General features: G+C 43.9%; 1 protein-coding gene and 1 long non-coding RNA gene across 5 annotated transcripts; one reads left to right on the top strand and one right to left on the bottom strand.

Moving 5' to 3' along the window:
* Positions 1-10,651: 10,651 nt before the first annotated feature.
* Positions 10,652-15,171, top strand: LOC119349220 (histone H3.3-like). 3 transcript variants are annotated; one of them, XM_037617252.1, is made up of 2 exons: positions 10,652-10,785; positions 14,638-15,171. In XM_037617252.1, exons 1-2 carry the CDS (start codon positions 10,696-10,698, stop codon positions 14,974-14,976), a joined length of 429 nt encoding a protein of 142 aa, XP_037473149.1. In that variant the 5' UTR covers positions 10,652-10,695; the 3' UTR covers positions 14,977-15,171. The 3 variants fall into 3 exon arrangements, with proteins under 3 accessions (XP_037473149.1, XP_037473151.1, XP_037473150.1); XM_037617254.1 differs by lacking the exon at positions 10,652-10,785 and adding an exon at positions 12,570-12,689; XM_037617253.1 differs by lacking the exon at positions 10,652-10,785 and adding an exon at positions 12,592-12,695.
* Positions 11,145-13,737, bottom strand: LOC119349223. Of its 2 annotated transcripts, XR_005169294.1 has the most exons (7): positions 13,578-13,737; positions 13,191-13,445; positions 12,425-12,666; positions 12,250-12,348; positions 11,892-12,145; positions 11,674-11,749; positions 11,145-11,564 (listed from the first exon to the last, which is right to left on the bottom strand). It is a non-coding gene; the product is annotated as an uncharacterized LOC119349223 (long non-coding RNA). The 2 variants fall into 2 exon arrangements; XR_005169293.1 differs by having other exon boundaries at positions 12,250-12,666.
* Positions 15,172-20,227: the final 5,056 nt, after the last annotated feature.

The following is a 20,227-nucleotide window of genomic DNA, read 5'->3' as shown; positions in this document are numbered from 1 at the left end:
CCTCCTCTCCCGTAGGTGCTTGGCGAAGCCCTGCAGGATTGCCACGCTCCTCCATCACCACCACGCCGTTGTGCTGCTGTTGGATGGAGTCTTCCTCAACCTCTCCCTCTCTCCTTGCTGGATCAAGGCGTGGGAGACGTCACCGGGTTGTACGTGTGTTGAACGCGGAGGTGCCGTCCGTTCGGCACTTGATCATCGGTGATCTGAATCACGACGAGTACGACTCCATCAACCCTGTTCACTTGAACGCTTCCGCTTAGCGATCTACAAGGGTATGTAGATGCACTCTCCTTCTACTCGTTGCTGGTCTCTCCATAGATAGATCTTGGTGTTACGTAGGAAAATTTTTGAATTTCTGCTACGTTCCCCAACAGTGGTATCAGAGCTAGGTCTATTGCGTAGATTCTTTGCACGAGTAGAACACAAAGTAGTTGTGGGCGTTGATGTTGTTCAATATGCTTACCGTTACTAGTCCAATCTTGTTTCGACGGTATTGTGGGATGAAGCGACCCGGACCGACCTTACACGTACTCTTACGTGAGACAGGTTCCACCGATTGACATGCACTTGGTGCATAAGGTGGCTAGCGGGTGCCAGTCTCTCCCACTTTAGTCGGAACGGATTCGATGAAAAGGGTCCTTATGAAGGGTAAATAGCAATTGGTATATCACGTTGTGGTTTTGCGTAGGTAAGAAACGTTCTTGCTAGAAACCCATAGCAGCCACGTAAAACATGCAAACAACAATTAGAGGACGTCTAACTTGTTTTTGCAGGGTATGCTATGTGATGTGATATGGCCAAAAGGATGTGATGAATGATATATGTGATGTATGAGATTGATCATGTTCTTGTAATAGGATTCACGACTTGCATGTCGATGAGTATGACAACCGGCAGGAGCCATAGGAGTTGTCTTTATTTTTTGTATGACCTGCGTGTCATTGAAGAACGCCATGTAACTTACTTTACTTTATTGCTAAACGCGTTAGCCATAGAAGTAGAAGTAGTCGTTGGCGTGACAACTTCATGAAGACACGATGATGGAGATCATGATGATGGAGATCATGGTGTCATGCCGGTGATGATGATGATCATGGAGCCCCGAAGATGAAGATCAAAAGGAGCAAAATGATATTGGCCATATCATGTCACTATTTGATTGCATGTGATGTTTATCATGTTTATGCATCTTGTTTACTTAGGACGACGGTAGTAAATAAGATGATCCCTTACAAAATTTCAAGAAGTGTTCTCCCCTAACTGTGCACCGTTGCTACAGTTCGTCACTTCTAAGCACCACGTGATGATGGGGTGTGATGGATTCTTACGTTCACATACAACGGGTGTAAGACAGTTTTACACAGCAAAAACACTTAGGGTTAACTTGACGAGCCTAGCATGTGCAGACATGGCCTCGGAACACGGAGACCGAAAGGTCGAGCATGAGTCGTATAGTAGATACGATCAACATGAAGATGTTCACCGATGTTAACTAGTCCGTCTCACGTGATGATCGGACACGGCCTAGTTGACTCGGATCATGTGATCACTTAGATGACCAGAGGGATGTCTATCTGAGTGGGAGTTCATAAGATGAACTTAATTATCCTGAACATAGTCAAAAGACCTTTTGCAAATTATGTCGTAGTTCACGCTATAGTTCTACTGTTTTAGATATGTTCCTAGAGAAAATATAGTTGAAAGTTGATAGTAGCGATTATGCGATCAGTAAAAAGCTTATGTCCTTAATGCACCGCTTAGTGTGCTGAACCCCAACATCGTTTGTGGATGTTTCGAACATCGAACATACACGTTTTGATAACTACGTGATAGTTCAGTTAAATGGTTTAAGTAGAGGCACCAAAGACATTTTCGAAACGTCACGGAACATATGAGATGTTTCGAGGGCTGAAATTGGGATTTCAGGCTCGTGCTCACGTCAAGAGGTATAAGACCTCCGACGATTTTCTTAGCCTGCAAACTAAGGAGAGAAGCTCAATTGTTGAGCTTGTGCTCAGATTGTCTGAGTACAACAATCACTTGAATCAAGTGGGAGTTGATCTTCCAGATGAAATAGTGATAGTTTCTCCGAAGTCATTACCACCAAGCTGCTAGAGCTTCGTGATGAACTATAACATATCAGGGATAGATATGATGATCCTTGAAATATTCGCATTGTTTGACACCGCGAAAGTAGAAATCAAGAAAGAGCATCAATTGTTGATGGTTGGTGAAACCACTAGTTTCAAGAAAGGCAAGGGAACAAAGGGATACTTCATGAAACGGCAATTCAGCTGCTGCTCTAGTGAAGAAACCCGAGGTTGAACCCAAACCCGAGACTAAGTGCTTCTGTAATAAGGGGAACAACCACTGGAGCAGGATTACCCTAGATACTTGGTAGATGAGAAGGCTGGCAAGGTCGATAGAAGTATATTGGATATACATTATGTTAATGTGTACTTTACTAGTACTCCTAGTAGCACCAGGGTATTAGATACCGGTTCGATTGCTAAGTGTTAGTAACTCGAAATAAAAGCTACGGAATAAAACGGAGACTAGCTAAAGGTGAGCTGACAATATGTGTTGGAAGTGTTTCCAAGTTTGATGTGATCTAACATCGCACGCTCCCTCTACCATCAAGATTAGTATTAAACCTGAATAAGTGCTCTTGCACCTAAAGGAATGGTTTATTGAATCTTGATCGTAGGGATACACATTTTCATGCCAAAAGATATAAGATAGTAATGATAGTACCACTTACTTGTGGCACTGCCATGTAAGTCATATTGGTATAAAACGCATGAAGAAGCTCCATGTTGATGGATCTTTGGACTCACTCGTTTTTGAAAAGTTTGAGACATGCGAACCATGTCTATTGGTGTATATGCATGAAGAAACTCCATGCAAATGGATCGTTTGGACTCACTTGATTTTGAATCACTTGAGATATGCAAATCATACCACATGGGCAAGATGACTGAAAAGCCTCGTTTTCAGTAAGATGGAACAAGATAGCAACTTGTAGGAAGTAACACATTTTGATGTGTGCAGTCCAATGAGTGCTGAGGCATGCAGTGAATATCGTTGTGTTCTTACTTCACAGATGATTCGAGTAGATGTTGAGAATATTTACTTGATGAAACACAACTCTGAATTATTGAATGGTTCAAGTAATTTCAGAGTGAAGTAGAAGATCATTGTGACAAGAGGATAAAATGTCTATGATACGATCATAGAGATGAATATCTGAGTTACGAGTTTTGGCACACAATTAAGACATTGTGGAAATTGTTTCATAATTAATACCGCCTGGAACACCATAGTGTGATGGTGTGTCCGAACATCATAACTGCACCCTATTGGATATGATGCATACCATGATGTCTCTTATCGTATTACCACTATCGTTCATGGGTTAGGCATTAGAGACAACCACATTCACTTTAAATAGGGCACCACGTAATTCCGATGAGATGACACCGTATGAATTATGGTTTAGAGAAACCTAAGTTGTCGTTTCTTAAAAGTTTGGGGCTGCGACGCTTATATGAAAAAGTTTCAGGTTGATAAGCTCGAACCCAAAGCGGATAAAATGCATCTTCATAGGAAACCCAAAACAGTTGGGTATACCTCCTAATTCAGATCCGAAAGCAATATGGATTGTTTCTAGAATCGGGTCCTTTCTCGAGGAAAAGTTTCTCTCGAAAGAATTGAGTGGGAGGATGGTGGAGACTTGATGAGGTTATTGAACCGTCTCTTCAACAAGTGTGTAGCAGGGCACAGGAAGTTGTTCCTGTGGCACCTACACCAATTGATGTGGAAGCTTATGATAGTGATCATGAAGTTTCGGATCAAGTCACTATCGTACCTCGTAGGATGACAAGGATGCGTACTACTTCAGAGTGGTACGGTGATCCTGTCTTGAAGGTCATGTTGCTAGACAACAATGAACCTACGAGCTATGGAGAAGCAATGGTGGGCCCAAATTCCGACAAATGGTTAGAAACCATGAAATCCGAGATAGGATTCATGTATCAGAACAAAGCATGGACTTTGGTGGACTTGCCCGATGATCGGCAAGCCATTGAGATAAATGGATCTTTTAAGAAGAAGACGGACGTGGATGGTAATGTCACCATCTATGAAGCACGACTTGTGGCGAAGAGTTTTTCACAAGTTCAAGGAGTTGACTACGATGAGATTTTCTCATCCGTAGCGATGCTTAAGTCCGTCGGATTCATGTTAGCACTAGCTGCATTTATGAAATCTGGCAGACGGATGTCAAAACGAGTTTCCTTACCAGGAAAGGTTGTATGTAATACAATCAGAAAGGTTTTGTCGATCCTAAGGATGCTAAAAGGTATGCTAGCTCCAGCAATCCTTCTAAGGACTGGAGTGAGCATCTCGGAGTTGGAATGTATGCTTTGATGACGATCAAAGATTTTGGGTTTGTACAAAGTTTATAAGAAACTTGTATTTCCAAAGAAGTGAGTGGGAGCACTATAGAATTTCTGATGAGTATATGTTGTTGACATATTGTTGATCAGAAATGACGTAGAATTTCTGGAAAGCATATAGGGTTATTTTGAAAGTGTTTTTCAATGGAAAGCCTGGATTAAGCTACTTGAACATTGAGCATCAAGATCTATAAGGACAGATCAAAATGCTTAATAATACTTTCAAATGAGCACATACCTTGACATGATCTTGAAGGTGTTCGAGATGGACCAGTCAAAGAAGGAGTTCTTGCCTGAGTTGTAAGGTACGAAGTTAAGACTTAAAGCTCGACCACGGCAGAATAGAGAGAAAGGACGAAGGTCGTCCCCTATGCTTAAGACGTAGGCTCTTCAGTATGCTATGTTGTGTACCGCACCTGAAGTGTGCCTTGCCATGAGTCAGTCAAGGGGTACAAGAGTGATCCAAGAATGGCTCACAGGACAGCGGTCAAAGTTATCCTTAGTAACTAGTGGACTAAGGAATTTTCTCGATTATGGAGGTGGTAAAAGAGTTCGTCGTAAAGGTTACGATGATGCAAGCTTGACACCTATCCGGATAGCTCTGAGTAGAGAGACCGGATACATATAATGGAGCAATAATTTAGAATAGCTCCAAGTAGAACAGTTGTTTGGAATAGCTCCAAATAGAGCGTGGTAGCTGCATCTAGGAGATGACATAGAGATTTGTAAAGCACACACGGATCTGAAAGGTTCAGACCCGTTGACTAAAAACCTCTCTCACAAGCAACATGATCAAACATAAAACTCATTGAGTGTTAATCACATAGTGATGTGAACTAGACTACTGACTCTAGTAAACTCTTGGGTATTAGTCACATGGCGATGTGACCTGTGAGTGTTAATCACATGACGATGTGAACTAGATTATTGACTCTAGTGCAAGTGGGAGACTGTTGGAAATATGCCCTAGAGGCAATAATAAAAGTGTTATTATTATATTTCTTTGTTCATGATAATAGTCTTTTATTCATGCTATAACTGTATTATCCGGAAATCGTAATACACGTGTGAATACATAGACCACAGTATGTCCCTAGTGAGCCTCTAGTTGACTAGCTCGTTGTGATCAACAGATAGTCATGGTTTCCTGGCTATGGACATTGGATGTCGTTGATGACGGGATCACTTCATTAGGAGAATGATGTGATGGACAAGACCCAATCCTAAGCATAGCACAAAGATCGTGTAGTTCGTTTGCTAGAGCTTTGCCGATGTCAAGTATCTCTTCCTTTGACCATGAGATCGTGTAACTCCTGGATACCGTAGGAGTGCTTTGGGTGTATCAAACGTCACAACGTAACTGGGTGACTATAAAGGTGCACTACAGGTATCTCCGAAAGTATCTATTGTTTTATGCGGATCAAGACTGGGATTTGTCACTCCGTGTAAACGGAGAGGTATCTCTGGGCCCACTCAGTAAGACATCATCATATGCGCAATGTGACCAAAGAGTTGATCACGGGATGATGTGTTACGGAATGAGTAAAGTGACTTGCCGGTAACGAGATTGAACAAGGTATTGGATACCGACGATCGAATCTCGGGCAAGTAACATACCGATAGACAAAGGGAATTGAATACGGGATTGATTAAGTCCTTGACATCGTGGTTCATCCGATGAGATCATCGTGGAACATGTGGGAGCCATCATGGGTATCCAGATCCCGCTGTTGGTTATTGACCGGAGAACGTCTCGGTCATGTCTACATGTCTCCCGAACCCGTAGGGTCTACACACTTAAGGTTCGATGACGCTAGGATTATAAAGGAAGCTTGTATGTGGTTACCGAATGTTGTTCGGAGTCCCGGATGAGATCCCGGACGTCACGAGGAGTTCCGGAATGGTCCGGAGGTAAAGATTTATATATAGGAAGTCCTGTTTCGGCCATCGGGACAAGTTTCGGGGTCATCGGTATTGTACCGGGACCACCGGAAGGGTCCCGGGGGCCCACCGGGTGGGGCCACCTGCCCCGGGGGGCCACATGGGCTGTAGGGGGTGCGCCTTGGCCTACATGGGCCAAGGGCACCAGCCCCTAGAGGCCCATGCGCCAAGATAAAGGAAAAAGGGGAGAGTCCTAAAAGGGGAAGGCACCTCCGAGGTGCCTTGGGGAGGATGGACTCCTTCCCCCTCCTTAGCCGCACCCCTTTCTTGGAGTAGGGGGCAAGGCTGCGCCTCCCCCTTCTCCCCTGCCCCTATATATAGTGGAGGGGAGGGAGGGCATTCACACCTGAGCCCTTGGCGCCTCCCTCCCTCCCGTGACACCTCCTCCTCTCCCGTAGGTGCTTGGCGAAGCCCTGCAGGATTGCCACGCTCCTCCATCACCACCACGCCGTTGTGCTGCTGTTGGATGGAGTCTTCCTCAACCTCTCCCTCTCTCCTTGCTGGATCAAGGCGTGGGAGACGTCACCGGGCTGTACGTGTGTTGAACGCGGAGGTGCCGTCCGTTCGGCACTTGATCATCGGTGATCTGAATCACGACGAGTACGACTCCATCAACCCCGTTCACTTGAACGCTTCCGCTTAGCGATCTACAAGGGTATGTAGATGCACTCTCCTTCTACTCGTTGCTGGTCTCTCCATAGATAGATCTTGGTGTTACGTAGGAAATTTTTTGAATTTCTGCTACGTTCCCCAACAGAACGGCCTCCTCCTTTTCGTCGTCTCCCCTGCCCTTCACCCTCTCGCTCGTTTCTGTGATTGTGCCCCTTTCCTGAAAGACGAGCTTCTTTGGTACTCCCCCTCTTGGCGGGACTGTGGTATTCTTGAGCGGGCTAGTCACCTCCTCCCCCTTCTCCTTTGCTTCCCTTCCACCCTCGCCAGACTGCGAATCACTCTTCCGCCATGATAAACTGTCGCTGCCATTCCCTGACCTATCTCCTGACTTTCTGAACCCAAGAAACCGATCTCTCCCCGAGTTGCGATTGGCACTTCTCCACAGACCCTCCTCTGCAAAACCCCTCCTCTGCCCCATATCAGCCTTAAGCCACCTCCCGAACTGCTTCTTCCCTCCCTTTCCTCCTTCGATCGAGCACTCCTTCTCCCCATGGCCAATCACACCACACGTGTAGCAAAAGTTTGGGAGATATTCGTATTCAAACCTACACCACCCCTTCTCCTCCCCTTCATCTTCTTCCCCCGCTGCAACCATCCGTTTATCCTGCACTTCATCCCCCTCCGACTCCTCGCACAGCGTAAACCCTCGCATAATAGGTTTATCAATCCTCATCCGCACTTTGATCCTCAAGAACTTGCCAATCGCGTTTCCATCAGCTCCAGTGTCTGCCTCCTCAAAACGTCCTACTAGTTTCCCGATCTCCTCAGCAGCTTCCTCGTTCATCATACCCAAGGGCAGGTCGTAGACCCTGATCCAGATCGGGATATTATTGAATTGATAGTCCTCCGGTCTCTTACTGGGCACATAGTCCTCCACAACCACCAGTTCTTTATCGAACATCCACGGGCCGTTTTCCAGAGCCTTCCTCTTCCCCGTCTCTTGGTGAAACATGAACAAAAACTGGTTGACCCCAATCTCCGTGCACCCTATACCTTTGATCGGGCACCAGATCTTTCCCAGCGTGAGGCAGATCGCATCCGGATGTGCTAGCTTCTCTGACATCACCTTCCCGACCGCCTGAGCCACCCCCTCCTTGCCTTTCTCCTTGGTCGGAATCCTGATCCGCACCCCCTTCTTCTCCTCATCGGAGAGCTTCAGCCCCTTCAACAAACCAGCGACCCCCTCCATACCTCCCCCTCCTCCTCCTAGGGTTTAGGTGTTTTACGACCACGCGCCCTAGGGAGGCGTGTGGAAGGCCTTTGTGGATGGGACGTGACGGCGACGGACTTCACAAGACCAGAGACGGGACGGCGGCGGCGGATCGAGAAAACCTAGGTTTCCACCACGCCAGATCACGATCGCCCTTGCAGTCGCCAGAGACACGCCAACCGTCACCCTATAGGGACGGACAGCGAGTCTTCTTCTCCCCAGCCCCTGATCTTGCTACTACAATTACAAACCCAGAGGAGAAAAAACAGGAAAGCAAATAGATTAGATTGGGGAACATACATAGGTGGGGCATCGCCAAACAAGGACAATCCAGAGGAAGCAGCAGGAGCGACGATGGCTCCCTGAATATGTTACCCATGGTGGTGAAGGCAGACAGACGGAGAAGTGCAGCTGAGTCCAGACAACGGCGAGATTTGAGGCAGCGGCGGCCAGAGAGAGTCTAGGCGGCGGCGAGGCAAGTCCAGCGGCGAGCAAGTCCCGCCAGCGGCGGCAGTGGCTGCTCCTTGGTGCAGTCGTCCAAGACCTGCTGTCGTGCGAACAAACAAAGAGGGGGAGTTAGGGTTATCCGTTCGTGGGCTTCACACGATAGAAGGCCCAGTTAACCACATGCTTTGGATTTTTCTACCGGAGCAGCAGCCCCTCGGACAGCCATCGAACGGCCAGAAATATCGGGATGCCAGAAATATCGGGATGCGAGATCTGACGACGAAAATCGTCTAGTGCGTGAGAGGGCTGGAAAGTGGTTCGGTTTTACTGTCCTTAATGAAGAGTCAAAATAGTTGTTTTGGCCTTTAATCATGTGTTTAGCGCGAAATGCCCCGCTTCCGAGACTATTACATGATTTGATTTTCCGGTCTATCACCAGTCATGCCGGTTTTATGTAGTCCTTCCTAAATTGCTCTGATTAGAAGCTTAACGAATCCCTTTGCCGCGTCAAATTTCTCGATTCAGTAATCTGTTTTGCAGTCTCTCAATATCATGGCAATGCTCTCGTCTTCTGTTGATCGGTGCATGAACCAGTTGCATAACAGTACGTCAGTACCAGTATATGTTTGATCAGCGCACGGATTTTTGAAGCATCCCCGTATGGCCTAATGATACAACAATCTTGCAAATGTCGAACCCTGCTCATGTCCTGTATCATCTCAAAACCCGTACTGTAGTAGTGCATAGTTATTGTACAGATTACCGGGTTACCGCACGCGTCTTCTCTATCTCGTGGGCGGGAAGAACCTTATTCCATTTTTAAGGAGCCGTCGCCTCCTCACCTTCTTAAGCAAGACACAAATCCTAAACAAACTAAGGAAACACATAAAAATGGAGCAAGGGCCTTGTCACCGGTAAGGGCCGGAATCGACCGCACCTCCATGGCCCTAAGGCCATAGTAGACAAGACGTATCAGCATCGGCCGCTTGGGACTCACTGAGGAGGAAAACGGCTAGAGTACTCGTACTAAGTTTTGCTTCGAAGAACATATCCCACCTCCACCGCTTTATCATTGTTGCATTTGTACTAGCTGCGCATTTCATCCTCCCTTTTCCCTTTTCTTCTTGCAGCACACAATTAGAAGAAGAATCGGCTAAATCACTAAAGAATAAATTGAAGATCAATTAACATTTTTGAAGATATGCATGGCAGGATTATCGGTTAATGTCTGATATTAATATCACTAATACGTATATATAACTAGCACACGGGCCCTCGTAAGGCAAGGGCACCATTTACTGCCTTGTGTCTCATGCATGCAACGTGTCCTGCTTCGTCGGCTCGTGTGGTGCATGACCCCCCCTATGTTATTATGTATACGTTAACTACCGAATACTCACATAAATCATCTCCTCCTTGTTATACACTGAAAAGCACACGTGGACGTGGGTGCTCGAATCATGAAACCGAAAGAGCCAGGAGCAGCTGTCATAGGGCTCAACATAATTGTCTTGACCCTTAATTGAGTTTAACACGAAATGATCCATTTTCAAAAGTAGTCTATCGCCGGTGTACAACTTACATACGAAGAATAAGTAGATAGTGTAGCTTGGAAAATCCGTTTCTGAGCTCGAGCTCAGCTGAGCCTGATATCCACACCGTTCCTCTGCGCCAAGATATGTGCGTCTTCCTGTATTTTCTGATCGTATATGCATTTTCCGTCTCGCTTGTCAGTGATGCATTGATTGAGACGGCTCGGGCTGACAAAGTTGCGAGACAGATGGACGGGCGATGGCTCGGCACTTTAGCTGAGCCATCATGAGCCGTATGACAGAAGGATCCGCACAGGCGGTGTCCACACATGTCTGACATTAAATGCCCACCAGCTCAACCATCACCACCTCATCCACCTCATTCACTCTTATCTCCTCCCCTCCCCCTCTTGACACAGTGAGCTAGACCTTGCCCATGCCCACGACTCCAGAAATCATGTTTACTGCCGCAACTCACTATGCTGAAGCAACTTTCTCCTCCAACCTAACACATGCTCATTATCAGGTACTCCCTCCGTCCGCGAATAAATGTACTTCTAGCTTTTATGTTAAGTCAAAGTTTTGAAATTTTGACCAACTATATACAAAAGAGTGATAACATATATGACATCAAATTGATATATTATGAAAGTACATTTCAAAATAGATCTAGTGATATTAATTTAGTGTCATAAATGCTAATACTTTTCCCTATAAAGTTGGTCAAAGTTTTAAAACTTTGACCTAGGACAAAAGCTAGAAGTACACTTATTCGTGGACGGAGGGAGTAAATCGCTTCGAACTTGTGCTCCCCTACTTCATTTTTCACAAACAAATAGTACTGTAAACCTTAGAAATTCTCAAATCACGGCACAAGCACACGTCTGAGGCAGCCACAAAGTGATAGTTTTTGATAATGTTGACTAGGCCAGGGCATGCAGACGTCGGTACTGGTGTCGAACACCAGCTAATAGGTCTTAAGGTCATACTTAGGTGTTACATACTTTTAGTCACATCCCATGCACATAAATTGCTGGTTAAAACCAGTTTTCTGCGCCCAGGGGATTTTTCAAGCGATGCAAACTGAAACCTCAGTCCTTCATTTGCGCAACTACTAATAGCACGATGACAGCCTAAAGATTTGGGGAGCCAGAAGTCGGGCTTTTCAGGGATCCTACTTTCATGCTCATGTTCAGGTCATCAATCTATGATCACGTCATACGCGAACTCTGGAACGTCTCCCTTGTTCCCCTTCATGGTCACAATTTCATAGGCGAGCTTTGCGCGCAGACCATCAATCTGGTCCTGCATGGCAGCATAGGAACCAACAAGGTTTTACTTTCTGTTTGTACACTTTTGACAACAAATTTGATGCATTTTACAATATGATTCTATAATTAATAGGTTTACCAACCTGGCTTAGTGTTGAGCGGAGGTACAGCCCGGTGAAGTCAGTGTAGTAGTGTGTGATGTACACTCCGCTGTCTTCCCTGTCAGCCAGCAAACAGTTCTTAACAGCATTATAAATTTTATCTTCGAAAGTACATGCCCCCATATGTGGTAGAACTGAGTCTAAGGTATGACTGTGTGTTTTGGGGGGAGGGGATGTTCTGGTTTTTGTGTGAGACACACCTGCTGCACGGTTCATGCTGCGCCACCTATGGGTATAGGAATTTCCACCCATCTGTGTCAACCAACCCGCTGCCGAAAAAGTTGTTGAAGAGAGAGCAGAACCTTCGCTGCAACTTCTTTGCATGGTTCTCGTGTTTTATTTTCATCTCATCCATGACATCGGTCTCGGTTGGGTCAAGCACCATCACCGTCTTTTCATCCTTGTCCAGAAGGTACATTGATCAGCAGTCCATAAAATCAACTGGGAACCAGAACTGTCATTGTTCAGATCACACAAATAAAAACTTTAGGTTAGCCACAGGAAGCGACCCAATTATTTACATGCACAAGATTGCATTGACTGTCAGAATAAATTTACCTTCTTCAACCAATCAATCTTATATCCAATTACTTCTGAATTCATCATAGTTTCTATGTAATCCCAGTCAGTTTCACCGTCATCCCTGCAAACCTCTTCCTGAAAATGTAAATGGCACAGAAAACACGCGTTATTGCTCAGCGCCAAGCGAAATATTCAGTGCTTCTAACATTACTTCTTTGTCCACAATTTCAGATATGGCGTTGAGTCTGCTTTTCCCATATCTTATTCCCGACTTCCTATGAATATAGGTTGTAGAAGTCATACGCCTCGCCTAACAAATCGAAACTGAGCCCCAGCTCAGGCCTCACGACGCTCTTGTCAGGCTGCTCCGCATATTTGCGTATCGAAATCTCGAGAGCGCTCATCCTCGATGGGCATGGCACTCAGTCCGGTGGCGCGCTTCTGAGCCGCAGCCTGCATTTGCACAGCAGGAAATGGTAAATGTAATCATTCTCCTGAATTTTTTGTTCCGCTAGAATGATTCATCTAGTAAGTTCTCCATTTCCAGTATTATTTCCTTTTCAGTTCGTACATCGGCAAAATGGAAAAAATACAACAGCAGTATGGTACAATCTTGTTGCAATTTGTGCGGCAATACACTGTTCTGATAAGATATCTTCCTAACTGAGGAATTTTGTGTTGTGAACTTTCTTTTTCCTAAACTGGCTACCTGCCTAAATTTTGTCATCGTCAAGATGATTGCAACGCCATCAGGTGAAGTTAAATTTCTGCAAACCAATTGTAAATCTAACTGTTTCCTCATTTGAAGCTATTTTTTCACAGGCGTTGCCAAATGCAACCACAGGGTCTGACATCATTTCTGCCCAATCTGTTTGTTCTCTATCTCAGATTATACGTTTTGCATATATATATGTGATGCTCATGTGAAATCATTTTTTCAATGACAAAATGCAAGGAAGAAGAACACGTGCTCTTACCTTTTTGTCCAGCCGGGGGCTTGCGGATTCACCCTGTCAGTTGACTAAGCAGACCTCGCCTTAGATTCTGCACGGGGACGATGTTCACCATCTTGTCGGTCTGCAGCTACCCCCTTGTCGTCCACTTGAGCCAGCCCAGACACACCATTGGCCTCAACGCCATCTTCTGCTGCACTCCCCTTTTGCAGCAGATAGAGGAGTGGCACTGGATCTGGGTGCTCAAGGCTATCAGCAAATTCCTCCCGTACGGGAAATCTGCGAGAGGAACGGAGAATCGCCGGTACTAGGTGTCAGATTCGTACGCAGGGCAGGTCGAGCAGAGCTTAAAGCTCGGCGCCGGATGTAATCCAGGATAACAAAAATTGCAAAGATCTGCCCGGAACAAACCTGTCCACCGCGTCGAGGAGGAACTCCATTCCCTCCGCATCCATCCATCGTTAGCCTGCCTTGCAAATCCAGGCACCTCCGATCAGGTACTCTGTCCCCGGCAACACTATCGCCTTCAAGTCGCTCTCACTCTGACTCTAGGTTACCACGGCGGACACGGCGCTCTGGAACAAGCTAGGGAAAGGGGAAGGACAAATCTTACTTTTCCCTTTTTCCCGTGCGCACGAGGGGTTTCCCTTGGACCGACACGACGGCACAGATTCCGCCCACCGTCCCGGATCCATTATCTGATCCAAGGCCCAGACTGAAAAGGCAAACTTCCTGGTCCACGGCCTAGAAGGAAAGCCAACGTGCTGGTCCACGGCCCAGACAGAGCCGCCGCGACGTCCGTCGGCCTGCCGCTCGAAGACCCCACGTACTGCCCACTGTTTCCTACCGTATTTGGACGTTTCACTATTTAACCCACGCCCGTATCTGACAGCACAGCTGGCTTTGTTCACATCACGAGACAGAAATGAACGACTTAGATTACGGGTGCAGCTGAGCCCGAGCTCCAAAACGCCCCCTCCGTGTAGCTTTAGCAACAACTTTTCCTTTTTTGAGAAAGAATAAGTAAAGGTTGTTTAAACATTATCCGTTGACTGACGAGGCCACTCGTCATTAATGCCCCAATAGTACAATAATTTGCAAACCAACAAAAATTCAAGATAGATTGCTTAGTCTTCGTTGAGCATGATGAGAAAAATCTATGAAGTATAGTATGCCTTCCGTGAGATTTTTTCTTTACGAAAAGAAAGCACATGCATGCATTGACTGACCGAGAAGATTTGCCGGTTATTGATGGATGGACGGAAAAAGTCTATGAAGATGTCCTTGGATGGTACTCATCTAGATGGAGGAAGTACCAACTTTTAAGTTTTAATGCCATCTACCCCTTTGAAGAGAGCACACGCATGAAGAAATCTGACACCATCTCATTAAATACTAAATTCAATTTATAGAATGTTTTTATTTTAAAATCATTAATTTGATTAGTGATCCATTTTCATTGCTGACCAAGGTGGCCCGCAAATCCGCCCCTGCCATCGGCGGCGCGAAGAATCGCCACCGCTTCCGCCCCGTCATCGTCGCCCTCCGCGAGATCCGCAAGTACCAGAAGAGCACCGAGCTGCTCATCCGCAAGCTCCCCTTCCAGCGCCTGGTGAGGGAGATCACCCAGGACTTCAAGACCGACCTCCGCTTCCAGAGCTCCGCCGTCTCCGCCCTGCAGGAGGCCGCCGAGGCGTACCTGGTGGGGCTCTTCGAGGACACCAACCTCTGCGCCATCCACGCCAAGCGCGTCACCATCATGCCCAAGGACATTCAGCTCACCCGCCGCATCTGTGGAGAGAGGGCCTAGGCTGCAGTCCGCAATCCATGCGTCGTGTGTTAGATCCCTTAGGCTGAGTTCGTCCGTGGAAGTGTGTGTGCTAGTGGTGTTTCAGAATATGCCTGTGTTGTTCTTGTCATGGTGGATGTGTTGTGCCTAATCTGATGGTACCCTCTTGTTGCCATCAGCAATGGAAATGAAAAACGTTGGCTTCCTGTTCTCATATATCTGCGTTTGAATTCCTGTTCCCAACTTGTCAAATTTCTTGCCTGATTCAGCTAGCTTGTTCTATTTTACTCTTATTTTGAGCTTCAATTTTCTTATGAGTAATCTGGCTAGAAGCAGTTGAGATGGTACCTGAAAATTGCTAGTCTTCAGTTGCATAACAATGCCGGTATGTTTGTTGTTCGGTGCACATATTCTGTTCGCAAGTCTACGAACCATGCTCTAAACTACAAGTTACTTGGTGTCTTGTCTTCAGATGTTACAGGTTAAGGAAATGCTGCAGGCTTCCACACCATGCCTGCAATATTGAGGAAGCGCTGGTCAGAATCTCATGCCATTCCTGGTTCTGCCTGTCGAAGCAGCAGTTGTTTGCTTGCTGTTCTGTTCCAGTGGACTGGCCGTTGCTTGGACAGAGTATCCTGAACATTTGTTACATTCAGGAGTATAAAGAGAACATGTGTCCTATCCCAAGCATGTGAAATGACTTGCCAGTTTTAGCTACTTTGTTCTTGATTGCTTCGATTTTGTAGCTTAAATGGTAGTACTAGTACTGTGTCAAAATTCATCGAAATAACTATTCCGGTTGGGTGCCTCGGAACCTGAATGAACAGATGTAATACACTCGTTCAGTTCAGTTCTGTGTAAGTACACATAAACAGTGCTTTCCTGATGATAACATCGGTGCTGAAAGTGTCTCAACCCTGCCTCTGTGCTGCATAATCTCAAAACTACAAACACAGTTCTAATACAAGTTACAAGGATGTCTCCAACTAGTACAGTTTTTCTTGATTAAGTGTTTATCATAAGGCACATTGCTAGTATTTCTTGAGAGAATTTTAGTGGTCGCCCACGGGGTATTTTTTTTAAACAAGACCACGGAGTAATTTTGGCCACAATAATGCCAACACCAATTTCTATGTACCTATTCTCCAATCGACCCCGCACGCACACACTTAAACACGGCTTACTCTGGGAGGTTCACAACAGTGCTCCTGTGGGATCCGGATGTTTCTCAAAAGCTGATGCTAGAACAGTCAAGCATGTCAATTAAATTTTGAACTAAAATGACGACACTTATTTTGTAGCGGAGGGAGTAGGGAAAAATGAAGTGCACAATTAACTTTAAATATAATTTACTGATGCATAATATAAGTTCTATGATTGGAGAGATTTTTTAATGGTACTATGTAGTGTGGCTCAGAATGCAAGTAGAATATCAAAGAGCAGTCCATGACTGAAGATGCATAGCCAGCGTTACACTTTTGCTCAATGGTCATTAAGCTCCTAAGTTCTAATGTATAACTGTGGATGGGTTTCTTCACCATCTTTTCTATGGATATATGATACGCATGCTTATGCATATTGTCGAAAAAAAGAGAATAGCAGTGATGCATTGCATTGGAGCAAGTTTCTTGTATATAATATTCAGATCTCCAAAACAGTTCGTATGAAGGAATGGGAATCTGTCATTGGAGGACATGCTACAGCAATGCAGCAAGTATATCAAGTTGGATTGATATTCACAGTGAATTAGTGACTTCTCTTCTTTTCTGGGTTCGAAATACACTGACAAAAAAAGAAGTTTGTTCCTTGCAGAATAACTGAAGACAACCATTCTCATTTCGAGAGAAAATTCCATAGACACATTACAATATTTTCAATGCATTCTTCCTTTGAAACCTACGGGTTTGGAGACCCTCCCACATGAACAATCTGAAGAACACCGATTATGACACTTGATACAAGGAGACGACTCAGTAAAAAATTGAAGGCAACATACATGCACAAGTGCTGAATTGCACAACAAAAAGACCTTCAAGTTTTGTAAAATAAATACAATCAGAATTTGGAACTCCTGCTAAAATTATGCACAATTATACTGGTGGAGAAAAGAAAAAAAATCACTATCAAATATGGGAAACAAGATGACAGAAATTTCATAGGTGGGTGTCTGGTCGTATTTACTCGATTCACATAATCCAATACCAAGTAGCGCAACCGTGCTTTTCAAGGTGTATACATCACAACAGTTCTGAACTTTAGATTGCTGTCATAGAGCAAAAGGAACACCGGAGTCATAGGATGAAGGACTATAGTGCATTCAATCTTGACAATAGGCGTTCCTCCTTGTAAGCATTATTGATAAGACCACCGCACTTGTGGCAGAGCAATCGTGTCCTCTTTCCAGAAGCAAACCCCAAATCGACAGCTTGGTATATTTTTTTGTATACCTTTAGAAGTTCAAAATTGTCCCAAAGTATTGATTCATGTCTAATCAGGTATCAAGATGTAAATATTAGCAAGCTCAAAAATATAATAATATCAGCAGCTAATATTAGCCTGCACTTTTTTCAATAAAGGTTCATCTTCGAGGGACTCGCACTCTAGTACTACCTCCATCCTGGTTTAGTGATCCTCTTTGTATTTTGTGTTAAACTTTGACTGTAGATTCAACTAAGAAAATATTAATGCATGTCACCAAAAAATATATTGTTGGATTCGTATTTAAACATAGTTTCGAATAATATTATTTCTGGTGACATGCATTAAAATTTTATTAGTTAAATTTAAGGTTAAAATTTGACACAAAGTACAAAGGGGGCCAATAAACCAGGACGGAGGTAGTATTTCTCACAAACCATCATCTCTTGCAAAAAACCGAGGGCTCGTGGTTATTTGCTTCACTTCACTTTCTCGGAGCCGACGCCCTTTGTAGGTTTTCTTTTTTGAGACAAGATGCCCTTTGTAGGTGATCTATGAGAGCTTCTATCCCATGCTAAGAGCAAACACGCACTGTGTTGCGGTTCGAGCTAAGATGGGTTGGGCCCATGTACTAGTTGAGCTAAAAAAATATTATTATAATAAAAACATAGATAAAAATACAAAAAATCGGTTATAAAAAAAGGAGATCCAAAAAATACTTATGAATTAATTTTGTTGGCATGGGCTGTAAAAAATATTCACACCCTTAAGAAAGAACACAGATTTTTTTTAAAGTAATGGAAATGAAATTCGTCACAGATCGCAATTTTTAAAATTGTTAAAGAAAGAGTTAAATACACTACAAGTGCACTAACTTGTCCGGCAAGGTCAGTTTGGTGCCTAAACTTGAAAAATACACAAAAGTGGTGTCGTAACTTGGCTGGGCATTCGAATACGGTGCCTCTGGACGTATGCCGCCGTATCGAGTGCCCGCGTGGCATTCCAGTCTGTCACTGGGCCACATGTCAGTGGTTGCCTACGCGCGTCGTGAGATATGCATGTTTTTTTTTATAGGAATGCCCCTGGATTTTAATTAATTCTCGTAAAAAAATACCCCTTAATTTTAGTTAATACTCGCAAAAACTACCAAGAAACCAGCGTACAGGGAATTCAAACATGGGACATCCTTGTTGCCTGACAATCGAGCGGACCAGGCGGCCACGGTCTGGTTTGCGCTTAATTATCAGCAAGCAGTTTATATAGATGATTACACGTATCGCTCTGCATATGCTTTTACTGGAGTAGTTTTTATTTATTTATTCCACGCTACTATCTTGTCTTTCTTCGAGTGATGTTTATGTTTAGTTTTCATGATACATAAATTTTTCCATGTGAAAAAATAAAATAATTATCAATATACAATTTTGTTTATTTGTATCTCTATTCTATTTCCATTATAGTGTACTTTCAAGAGATAAACATGAACTTTTTCTAAAATTGATGTGGAATTAAAGAGTTGAACGTATATTAAAAACATGGTGAGCATTTTTTAAAAGACACGTTCATGTTCATTTTTCATTTTCATGTTATTTTCGAAAATGTTCACCGTGCTTTTTGAAAATGTTGAATGCGTATTAAAAGTTACTGTGTAATATTATTCTTAAATTTCTACAAACACGCTCATGTTAGTACATTTTTGGAATTTATTATTGTCACACAATAATATTTAATACACGTTGAACAGTTTTTAAAATGCAATATTGTCAATCTTTCAATAATTGTGTATTTTAGAAATAGAATGAAGATACACAATAATTGTTCGTCCTTATGGTCCTCAATGAAGATGCATATATTTACACAATGATTTTTAATATACGTTCAATTTTTTATGTCCACATAAATTTTAGAAAAAATTAATGTTCAACTCTTCAATGTACACAATAATGAAAATAGAGTAAAGATATAAAATAAACAATAATTGCGTATTGATAATTATTTTATTTTTTCATATGGGAAAATTTATGTATCATGAAAATTAAACAGAAACTTCACTCGAAAAATATGTGCAAAGCGATACGCGGAATCGTCCATATAAGTTGCTAGCTAGCAGTTAAATGTAAACCAAAGTGTGGCCTCATGGTCCACTTGTTTGTTAGGCAACCAGGATGTCCGTGGTTTGAATTCCCTTCATGCCAGCTTGTGTTTATATTTTTGTGAGAATTAATTAAAGCACAAACGCGTTTCCGTAAAAAAACTCGGTGTCCTTAATTGCAGTACAAGCTTTGCTCAACCTGCCCTGCTTAGTATGCATGTTTATGTTGTTGAAGTTAGCATGTTACATCCTTATGCCATGGACCGCCTTTAATTATATTATGCTTCTAGAGTGAAATACATTCTATGGTATGAACATTACTCCTATAAAGTATGTTGGAGTACCCGCCTCTTAGGGGCCTCCGCGGGCGAGAGTGCCCTCCACGCCGTCGGGTCTGCGGTGGCATCACTCGGAAGCATGCCCGCTGCGTTCTGCCCCGTTCGATACATAAATAGCTCACAAGTCAGAGGCCAATAGTTCCAAGATATAATCAACCAAGTAGTGTTTTGATAAGCAACCTTTAGTTGATGTACGAACTTGTTGCCTTGTTGCCTCAGAGAGCTGGTGAGTAGCTGCCCATGCTGGATCTCTGTTTATATCTCCCCTCTGTAAATTCTAGAAAGTTCAATTATTTTGATTCTAAAGTTTATTTCACCTTAGTTGAGAAAATTTCTAATTAAGGTCATCTCATCATGGATTTATTCAGTTGCATTTTGTACTGAATAGAAAATGTTCTTTATTGTGAGAGGGAGGCGGTGATGC

The sequence above is a fragment of the Triticum dicoccoides genome, chromosome 1B (genome assembly GCF_002162155.2).
Source record: "Triticum dicoccoides isolate Atlit2015 ecotype Zavitan chromosome 1B, WEW_v2.0, whole genome shotgun sequence".
NCBI classification, from domain to species: Eukaryota; Viridiplantae; Streptophyta; class Magnoliopsida; order Poales; family Poaceae; genus Triticum; species Triticum dicoccoides.
The sequence above is the reverse complement of the archived record's forward strand: the minus strand, read 5'-3'. Positions and strand labels throughout refer to the sequence as shown.

What these genes read in the sequence shown, in the direction of transcription:
- LOC119349220 (XM_037617252.1), top strand. Translation starts at nt 10,696, where the DNA reads ATGCCCACGACTCCAGAAATCATGTTTACTGCCGCAACTCACTATGCT. An exon ending in TAACACATGCTCATTATCAG is followed by an intron (nt 10,786 to 14,637) that starts GTACTCCCTCCG and finishes TTGCTGACCAAG; the next exon opens with GTGGCCCGCAAATCCGCCCC.